General features: G+C 41.7%; 1 protein-coding gene across 1 annotated transcript in view; it reads left to right on the plus strand.

The window, feature by feature from the left end:
- nos1apa (nitric oxide synthase 1 (neuronal) adaptor protein a) overlaps positions 1–7902 on the plus strand; it is a 131437-nt gene extending 123535 nt beyond the window's left edge. The window contains 2 exon segments of the mRNA XM_018670872.2: positions 4414–4579; positions 6387–7902. Of these exon segments, the coding sequence (XP_018526388.2) occupies positions 4414–4579; positions 6387–6958 (738 nt within the window). The 3' untranslated portion in view covers positions 6959–7902.
- Positions 7903–11383: the final 3481 nt, after the last annotated feature.

Consider the following 11383-nt stretch of genomic DNA (forward strand, 5'->3'; position numbering starts at 1 on the left):
AATGGGAGAAATAATGGACTGTGTAACATATCTTGAAATATATCTTCAGTCCCCCATTAAAATCAGAATATTATAATACTTAGTACCAAGGCAACAAATGTCAGACACACACTCTTACTGTTCTGTTTTCTGGTAGTTCAGACTCATGTACACTGTGTTATATGGCATCACGCATACATTCTTAAAAACTAAAAACACATAATGCAGTAAACAGTTATGTTAGTTTTTGTTCTAAAAGATTACTTTTCTTTGTTTAAGATTATTTGTTAAAGATAATTTAACCATAGGTATATCCATTTCCTGTTTAGGGACCGATACTTTGATGCACGGTGGATGACTGTCTTGCAATATGTCAAATATAACATGTGAATAACATATGTAAATGTACAGTAGTATTATTCTGCAAACCAAGGACAGAGCATTTGTTCTTCTTCAATCTCTCAGAGCAAAGCAAACATTCGCTGTTGGTACTGTGGTGCTACCAAAAATGATGCCTTATGTAAAGAAACAAGGATTCGCCTGATTAAGAACAGCAATGATAACTGTTTGTAGCCCTTCACTCAATAAAGAAGACAACACATAGAGCAAAGATAAAAGACACAAAAAATAAAAGACTAAAATAATAAATCATCAACTCTTTCAACTCAACAGTTTCTCAAGGCCAGTATTGTAGCATTGGGCTGAAAAATAGTGACATCAACAATGACAATATCACTGAAAATAATTTGGATGAAAATGTTGAAGTAGAGTCACTGAAGGTCAAAAGCCTCTCACAGACAAACAGTAAAAAAATCGCAATTTAATCCAAACAAATATCATCACTGAATAATAATAAAGTCTGATTCCAGTGCAGGTTGGACAATAAAATGAAAGTGAAGTGGACACACAGGTCACCAGCCAAACAGACACACAAGTGGCCAGAGAGAGATCCAGCTGTAATAATTTAGACCTTATCATTTCTCATCTTATCAATTTTTCAGTTTTATTTTATCTGCAGAACCAGGCTCTGTTTCCACAGATAGCAGCTCTGGTCATTTGCAGAATAAGACCAAATTTAACCTTGTGTCTGCTTCAGAGCCAGACTCCTTTTGATCAGATATGCAGATGAAAAAGCCAAAGTCTGACTTTTAAAAGAAAAAGTTCTTCCCTCGCTTGTTTGTGCTTATCCGAGTTTATTCACTGTTTTTCTCTGCACGACATTATTCATTGTCCTTTTACCAGCCAGTGCAGCTCAGCTCAGCGAGATATTTAATATGGACAGCATCAGGACAAATGTGACACCAGCTCCCAAGGCCTCAGTATAAACCATGAAGGAGTGGCTGATGCACTATTAGAGTTGTCAGCAGGGCAGCGTATGTTGGAGTCAAGCTCTGCTCTTCCATAGATCAAGAGGGGGTTCTGTCAGCTGTAAATTACACCACCAAAGTCATCATCAGGGTGTCAGTCTTTACAAATGAGGTGTGCAGTGGCAGCCTGGCCTGAACACAATCTGGAATCACCTCTATTTGTCGCTAAGTGCAAGGATAATGGAAGCAGATGACCGTCTTCCTCTGCACTTGTTTTTGTGTCTGCGAGAGAAGAAGTGGAGGTGGAGCAGTGTGAGGAGGCCTTGAGGGGGAGGCTGTGAATTTTTGACTGTGTCTCTCTGCTTCACTGGCTCCTTATTAGAGAGAGGAGGGAGCGACGAGGTTTCATCACAGAGAATCGCCCAAAAAACGAGATGGAGAGGGGAAGGAAGGAAGGAGGCAGTGAAGACAGAAAAGACAGATGAACAATTTGATTTTGATTTCAAAAAGAAGATGTTACCTCGTCACCACCTGGGAACTGATGATGGCCATTTTTCACTGCTGTATAACATTTTTCAGACTAAACGATTAATAGATTAAATCTCTCAATTAAAAAATCATCCAGAGGTTAATCAGTCTTTGATCCACTCCAGTTAGAGAGTCATATTTTTGGTATTTGCTCTAATGTAAGTCCGAATGAAATTTATACAGTACAAGCAAAAAAGTCAATTTCAAGACATGTTTTACTTTCTGTAAAGTTTATTTATGGTTATACTGGTTTGTTCAACAGAGACAGAGCACGGTAATAAATATTAATGCTGAAGTGTCCCTGGAGTATTGTTCTGATACCAATTACAGTTTGTTTTGTAGTTTCTCCTTTTTATATGTGTCACCATTGACGTCAGGAGCCGAGAGCCTTGGTGCTACCACGGTAACGAGTTCTGTGTTACCACTTTGAGCTGAAATGAGAAACCAGGGAGTCATTATGAGTTTCAATGACTTGTACCTCCACATGAGGCCCAGTGATTCACAGCTCTCTGAAAATACACTCCTCCTCTTGTCAGCCCCTCACACTGACTGCTTTCCTAGAAATTTTAATAGGCACCTGTTCAGGCGCGCTCTCGTATTGATTCAACTATTTATATAAACAAGACAGAATACACAATGGTTTACTGACAGTGTCAGCAGTGAGGACCATTTCTGGACGGTTCCTCTTTAACATTACAGTGCATGAAGTGTCACTGGATAAAAGCATGTTTCACACTCCTTGGTAAAGAGCCTCTTTGCCTACCAGACAGCTGACATTTGAAGTCCTGTTGGACCATGTTCAGACTCCAGGGTTAAGCCTCATCAGACTGTTGAGGGCCATGCTGCCTCTGCTGTCAGAAAATCATTATCATGTGGGCTCCTTCAGCACACTGAGCTTATTCTGATCCATTTTTGTGATTTGAAACCCTGAGAATTTCTCCTTTGAAATCGTTGAAAGCAATTATGTGCTCAGGATGGGAGAGGGCTAAATAGGGTGGGAGGTGGGACCACTAACATTTGATTTGGAAAGTACTTTGAAGTAAAAATGGGGAGTCGTTACTGCTACAAAAGCTGTGTGTGTGTGTGTGTGTGTGTATTTGAACACGTATACACCGAGCGATCGGTGTCTCTCTCCCTTTCCTCCCCTTTTATAGAAATGATTCAAAGTCTAATAGAAGTTTAAGCCTCTCTGTCTTAAATTGAAGTAGAGTTTGTACTTTAATCTTGCAGACCACAGCAGGCTGTGGCATTAAGGTTACATGAGGATCAGAGCTGCCACTAGAGCTGTTCTAGTCCTGCAATAAAAATCTAATAGAAAATTGTAAAACCACAATAAAAGACACAGCATCTGTCACCTGATGTTTTCTCACCACCCTGAGTCTGTCTTGCATTTTGTCAGCATACATAACTAATTGTTTTGTCTTTAAATTGTCTGAAAATAGTTTCAAATTACCCAGAGCTCAAGGTGACACAGCTGATCTCTTAAACATGAGTCAAACTATGTTTTTCAGCAGATGTGTATAGTTTATTTAGTCAGCTGCTCAGTATCTAACTTCAGACTTCCTCAACTTGATGCTTTGCTATATATGAAATGTTTGTCCAGCTGTGTGTTTTTCAACTTCAGCCCCATGCACACCAAACAATGCTGCTCTGTTATTGTGAGTTTTTCTTCACACACCACCACTGATCGATCCATTCAGCCTCCAACTGGAAAAACAGAAGGGATTCTGTTGGTTTTTCCTTGACATCGCTTTGATTAATTACCACACAGTGAAACTACAGTGTGACTGATCAATCACTGCCAGATGACGAGCTGACTCAGCCTCTCATCAGCCTGATCAATTTAGTTACCAGGTGAAGGCCTCAAGATAGCTGCGCTAATTAAATCTGTGGACAGATGCCAGTTTTCAGAAGCAACTGGAAACCATAGGGTGATCTCTATATGCAAATAAATACGTATATAATTTCTGTTTGCAAAGACCAAATGTGTTGTTTTTAGCCAGTCTGACTATGAGAGCTGGGTCTGTTTTCAATATGTATGTGTGAAAGAGACAGAGAGAGAGTGACTGAGTGAATCAACGCACTGCACACAGCTCAACAATGAAATAAGATTTCACTCATTTGTAATCAGAAAATAAATGTGTAGCCGGCCGGCACAAATAAATCAATGAATGGGAAACACTGAGAAGTACAGAAATGCTTTTGGTTTATTATGAAACTGTGGACATGTTGGCGTACACACTGCTAAAAGAATGTGGCCATGTGCAGTCTGAGCGATTGGATGCATCGTAGGTGCATTCACACCTGTACTTAGAGCTGTCCACATGTTAATGACAGGTATGAACAGGGCCTGTGAGCAAACTACTGCACCATTGTTTGGTTTAATCTTTACTCAGGTATCAGAGCAGTTTGGCCCTGGCCTTCAAGTGGAGTGGTGTGTTGTATCTGTGTGTTTGGGGAATATCAGTTATGAGCAGTGACCTGGGAAATGTTTGTGTCCTGTGTACACTGCACTGAGTATCTGTTTCTCTCCCTCCTTCCTTCCCCCTCCTCTCTCTGTCCATCTATCTCTCGACTGGCACCACCTCCTCCTGTGCAGGTCCACCTGTTGAAGGACCAGCTGAGTGCAGAGGCCACAGCTCGGCTGGAGGCCCAGGCTCGAGTCCATCAGCTGCTGCTGCAGAACAAAGACCTGCTGCAGCACATCTCCCTGCTGGTTAAACAGATCCAGGAGCTGGAGACCAAGATGTCTGGACCAAACTCAAGTGAGTGGACTACATAAGAGACTCACACTGTACTCCCTGCATGCTTCAGTTTATATACATGAATGCACACTCACTGACATGTAAAGACACAGGTATCTACAGGGATAATAAGATGAGAAAGAAAAAAGACAAAGTCAGGCAGAAACTTGGTCATTCAGCGTTTTAAGCCTCTGGGTCCAGGTCAACACAGGCCATTACTGTCAGGTGAAATCCCTGCATGTGACAGATCAAACATTCAGTCACACACATGCAGAAAAGGCATGAAATGCACAGCGAGAGAGCAGACATATTCAGCTGTCTGTGCACTCAGACAGCAGATAGAGCGAGTGTACCGCAGACCCAGACAGGCTTCTACATGGAAATTCCTAGATTAAAGCGTCTGAGTACCAGCGTGAGAACGGACCGCTCTGTTTATTAGTTTCCACACATGTCCTGTCGCTGTTCTTTCGTCCACGACCCCCCCTCTGTCCTCTTTCTGTCTCCTCACAGATTCACACACTCATTTTTAAGCTCGTTCATCGACTATCGAGGACAGACAATCTTCTCCGTCCAGCCTGCCCTGCAGTTGTCGCACTGCGAGAATCAATCTTTCATTTTATCAGCCGACATTTCAGGAATTCAGTAGGAATGCCTGCATGCATGATGGCCATTTTAATATGCACGTCATTTCGTAAGTAATCTGTTACGAAATGACGTGTTAGTAACCTGTTCCTTCACAGCTGACAGCTGTAGTCAGCTTGGATTCACCACAGTTACAGTGGATTTCAACAGTGACCCAAAGTCTGAAAAAAGTCCTGTCAAAACGTTCACAGAAACGTCTTAAACTGATGATCAGTGTGTTCACTATTGAACAAACAACTGTCGTTTAGCCACTAACTGTATCACAATTGTCTGTCAGGGGCACAGTTTAACAGGGTATCTGTGAATGAGTCCAGCCACAGTTTATCTGATTTACATGAAGTGCCACTAAATAGGATCTGATGGTGTGTGTTGTGCACGTCTGAAAAATAATGGAGCATGAAAGTGTTTTCAGCTGTTAGGAGGCATTCACCTTCCAACCCAGCGACTGAATGATTTATGGTAAAACTTGCTTTGGTCTGCAGCTGTGTTTAGGTGAATGTCAGGATCCGAGTTTTATAACAAGATGATCAGTGTTACTCAGTTCACCAGTCAGTGGTTTTAATGTTGTGGCTGATGAGTGTATTAATCTGTTCTTCTTGGATCATATTTCATGTCTCAGTGGTAACTTAAACAGTAAAACTGAGGTGCGGACTCTAAATGATCGGACTCACAACAGAGAAGAAGCCGTGGTTTGAGAAGTTTCTGTGGATGTTGTTACTGATTTTTGAGAACACTGTAACTGCTGTGAATCTACACTGAGCTGCTGTAGTAGACTACAAACTTTCTCTTTAATGTATCTTTAATGTATGTTTCTTTTTCAAGCTCCAGGTCTACACCCTGTGCCCATAAAGAAGGATGCAAAACATGTTTGACTGTGCAGCCCTGGTGATGATGAAATGCTTTGAAACATGTTTTTTTTCTTTCTCTTTTTCTTACCTAGTAAAAAAATGCATTGATTTATTGGTAGCAGAGTGATTGATTTTGTTATGATTTTCAAGGAGCAGTAATTCACAGATATCTATATAACATCTATTATTCTGCAGTGAACCAACAGCAGGAGAGATAGCAGAGGAATTTAAATCAAGGCACAGTGGAACTATGAATATGGTATAAATATTTGATCTGTCTGATCTGCTCATTCATCATTTGTTCCCTTCTTCTTTCCTACCTCGTCTCCTCTCTCCAGTGGGCTCCCAGGACAGTTTGTTGGAGATCACCTTCCGGTCTACGGTACCTCCAGTGATCTGCGACCCCACGACCCCAAAACCTGATGTGTCGCCCCTCAACCTCCCTGCACTGAGCACCAACGACGGGACCAGCAATGCCTTCTCATCTTCCAACGGGACGCTTGGAAGCCCCCTAGGTAGGGACCAGTGTCTTCTCAAACTGGAGTGTTTCCGTTTCCTCCCAGGCCCCCCGGGGCCTCCGCCTCCTCGACTTCCCTCGCCTCCCCCGTCGCTCAAGGCTAACAGGCTAGACACCAAAAGTCCTGAGGTCTCAGAGGGCACAGCGAAGTTGTTGTCCTGTGACACCAAATCTCTGGGCTGCCTGGACTTTGCCAGGTTTCGCGAGTCAGGTATCGCCTCAGAGTATGAGTCGAACACAGATGACAGTGATGACAGGGAGGATGAGGACGAGGACGAGGAGGAGGAGATGGAGATCTTTGGCTGGGGGACGGACGAGGAGACACTGAGGCTGCTCAATGTTCTCAACAGACAGGGAACTCCCGACTGTCTGGGAGATGAAATTGCGGTGTAACACATTAACCTGCCCCCATGAAGGATCCTACTGTCGAGATGAAACACAACAGCCGTTAACTGTTTTTGTCCACTCACCCCAAACTACTCTGTAGGAAGAACATGTAGCAGACTAACCTTCGTCACACGTGCAGTTATTGGGCCACTATTTTCAGATAGCAGCCAGTCCACCTTTTTAATTTATTTTATTATTTTATCTCATTTTTTAACACTTTTAATTGATTCTTGGCACAAAATATTAAATAGTGGGGACATCAGCATTAAGGTACCTTCAGTTTGAACATGAAGTAAATTTGACTGAATTTTGAACGACAGCCCTCTTATTTATCTGACTAAACCTTTGCTGCAACGCAACATGAACGCCATATTCCTAATATTTATCTTGTGACTGTCGTAACGAGATGAAATAGTCACAGTGATGCTCCAGTATTACAATCCACTGTGCAGTGTTAAGCAGTGATAAGCCTTTAAAGGCCTTTAAAGGCATTAATCTATTACTCCACCTTGGCTTCCTGGATTGAATTTCACAGCTCCGGTGGCTCACCTGGACCATTAAAACTGAGTCCATACCACAGCACGGCACTGTTCAATTAAAGGCAGAAAAACAGAAAAAAAAAGGCTTGCTCATGCCTCAAGCAACACACATCCACCGGTGCAGCCAGGGCTGTTCTCAGTCTGTATCCCACTTAATAGAAAGACATATGTGGACACAAAAAAATGATAAATAAAGGTAGCCTGAAGCAGGATTGCCATGTCTCTGGACATCTGAGGAAATAAGAGGAAACCAGAACATCCCAGCCTCTAAAGCATTCAGAAAATACGAATTTTGAAAATATGAGCTCAGTGCAGGAAAACAAAGTGTTGTTTGTAGCTATTCTGGTAGAAACATGAATGTCAGTTGGCTGTCAGTTACAAAAAACATGAGTTTCTCAGATGGAAAGGGATTCATTCCTGTATATATTATTACTTATTTGAATTAAGTCAAACTATTAACTCTACAGTTGGGACTACAATTTAAGTTAGATATGATTCAGCTTCAGCCAATCCACCCTTTCCTTATACAGGTAAGACTCCGTGAATGTACAGAAACAGCAGGAGCAAAAATGAGATGTCTGAGGGAAAAATAAGAAAAACAACAGGAGCAACAACCTCCTGAATTTTAAATCAGTCTGCGTTGTCAGACACACACACACAAGTCAGTACATGTCGTTAGCAAGGACATATGTCTGTAACTGTTCCCTCTATTATCTGTCTCCTGCCACTAAAACGCTGTTTATTTTCAGTCAGATTTGTGTGAAAAAAGCGAGACAATGATTCGCTTCATGCTCAGTCTGAACTCACCTTAAGAACATCACCTTCTGCGACACCAGTCTCAAGAGAGAAGCTAATCTTTAATCTATATGCATAATCACGCATATACTCAGATACTTTAAAATCTCTTTTCTTTCTTTTCCTTATCTTTTGCCTCTTTTTTTCAGTACACCCACAGACCTGTTATCCATATATCACACACACTCGCTTACACACTCCCAAAATCTCCTACCAGCTCACTGTTGCTGAATTTCAAATTGGGATTCAGGAGCTCTTTAAAAAAAATATCAGGGAGTTTACCATAAATGTGTCAGTGAAGGAGTCTTCCTCTGACTGATTGAAATTCAAAAAACATCAGTCTCAGTGTGTTTGTGCTCGTCTTCATCACACAGATGTCAGGATATAAGAGGAAATCGAACCAAAAGCTGAACAAGCTGCTCTGGTTTTAAAAAAAATGTACATACACAATATCTCCCTTAGGTTAGTTCAGGGGCGAGCTCTCCATTTGTCAGGATTGGGAGCGTAGCTGTCAGTCACGCTGGCGGGGACGAAACGACAGGGTTCGGGTCGGGAGAGACTGATGAGCTCTTGTCCTCGATGGAGTGAAAAATGACTCTTCTGACGAGGAAAGATGAACTCTTGAGCCAAATTCGCAGAGGAACTTTGTTACAGACTCTATGTTTGGAGAGGGGAAGTCCTTTCTTGCTGTGTTCATAATTAATCAAAGACTATTTTTAGACAAAATCTGTATCTGTACTGTACAAGCTTTGTTTTCTACGTCATCCCACAGAACTGTTGAACTGCTCCGTCCTTGACTCCTGCAGGCAACCCTCTTTTTGTCTCCTCACAATTTGTTGACTTGGTAGTCAGAGCATGTTTGCACTCTTTTCACTTGTCCACACATTTCCCCGCTTTTTAATTTATGTAAAGCCGGGATTAGTTGGACCTCGAGGAACGCTGTTTGTTTCTTTTATTCATTCCGTAAACAAAAACTGTTTCCTCGTGCCAGAACAGCGGCTCACAGATGACAGCCAAAAGTGGTCTCGTTTGTTTAAACCCAGCTCTGTGTACGGCCTCCAGGCTCAATGCAGTATTAAAGTATTCATTTTGTTTCACGAAGAGAGCCACAGAGTTTTCTTTCTACGTGCGCAGCCTCGGTTTATCAGAGCAGCAATCCTGTCAGATCAATAGCAGACAGTCCAGTATTTGGCAAAAGTAGACACTGCAGAGATTTAAAGGGGTATCAGGCCAATTCTCAATGTGTTCACTATCTTTTGCAAGAAGCTTTAGTCTGATAGGATCAAACCAATCTAGTAAGAGTCCAGTAAACTAAGTCCCAGTTAGCCACTCGCTCTCTGAAGGTGTGTGAGATTCTATCTGAGATGTTATTTCTCTCAAAGTTTGTTTGGAAATTTTTGCCAATTCAGTCTAACATGAGAACCAACAGTTCTCAAAACAATTCAGATGAGGGCCATGGATCAGCGTTCAGTTCCAAGTACAGGTCTGTGAAAAACCTGCCTGATCCTGAGAGAAAATTCATTCTCAAAGGGACCCCTGGAGAGTCAGACCTGATTTGAAATATGCCTGAGGATAACTGACTCAATCCAACATATGGCTGACCCAAACAGAGGGAGATCCGACACTGGCAGCAGCAAAGTGTGCTGCCAATTAATGAGCAGCAGTGATTAGTTCACACTCTCCGTCTTGCCTCAGTTTCTCCATCTGATCAGAGCTGGTCAAGAGTCCATTTGGATCCACATAGAAGTGTTATCACACAGACCTGAGACCTGCAGCAATAACAGGAACAAGATCCTACCCTGATCAGCATTGAATAGAAGTTTGGTGTGACTGGACTCAGGTGCCAAATTGGGAAGTGGTACCCTCACAGGAATATTTTACCTGTTGATTTAAAGCTAAATCACGTTCGTACATCGTCTTTTCCTAGTGTAGTTGCAGTGAGAGTAAATCCTCAAATTGTAACAGTTATTACATGTTCAGAGCTCTAGTATTTGGGAGGTGTTTTATGTCTTTATTGCAGAGATGACATTTTTGTTAGCACACTCAAGAATTCCCCACACTGACAACTGCTGCACTCTGCTTCCTTTCTTTTCTGTCTTTCTTTCTGTGACCATCCGAAAGAGTTTGTTTGTTTCCCCCAAGTGCTGGTTTTTCTTCTAAAGTATTTGACCAAGACGACAGGGGACAGACAGATCGGACATAAATCAAACCGGCAACAAAGTGAAGGATGTTCTCTCTGCTCACCATGAGAACCTAAGATAAGAAAAGAGTTCACGGCTAGAAGATATTAACAAACAGATGTTTCATCTCTAACAGGGACCTATTTTTAAATAATGTAAGCAACTGATTAAATCAGCCTCAGATAATGTGATAACTTAAAATGTGATGAAACAGTCCTGGACATCAACACAAGATACATTCAGACCTGTTGTAACAAATCGTCTGTTAAACACATCTCAGCTCTTGAGATATTGAGATCATTTAAAAAAGTGATCTCCATCTCATGATTCAATAATTGCATTCAATCAAAGAATGTATTACATTATCAGGTAAGAAATTACTTCAATATCAGTCTCAGTCACATTTTTGACTTATGTAGAGTGAGGTTACCTACAAGCCTGGAGACAAGGGCGTGCCTGGAGAACAGGCTGAGAATGTCAGTAAGTTACTGTATTTCTAGTCACTTATGTCCTCCTTCCTGAGACCTAAACCCTCAAATGTGATTATTTGTAAGTCCAGAAACTCACAGTCATTCATCTTTACTTGTCATCTCACTTGAGGCTGAGGAGGTTGGCGCCCATAAAGGCGCCTTCCACCCAACACATAGTGAAAACACTGCAGGAAAAATGGCTCAAATGTCACATAAATGTCAAACAGAGATATATTGTATCTGAACAACTGTCGAAAATGAATACTTACTTAAACCTCAACCCAAAACTATTTCCACAAATTTGTATGCAAGACATTCAGAACCAAGCAACCAGTGGAAAAACTCCTGTGAGAAATGTGCGTGACCAGTTAAATCTGAATGATACACAAGGGCAACATTACAAAATCGAGGCAAAAGCATGTGACACCGCTAGTTCTCTTGTTGCCT

This window comes from Lates calcarifer, linkage group LG17 (genome assembly GCF_001640805.2).
Source record: "Lates calcarifer isolate ASB-BC8 linkage group LG17, TLL_Latcal_v3, whole genome shotgun sequence".
NCBI lineage: Eukaryota > Metazoa > Chordata > Actinopteri > Centropomidae > Lates > Lates calcarifer.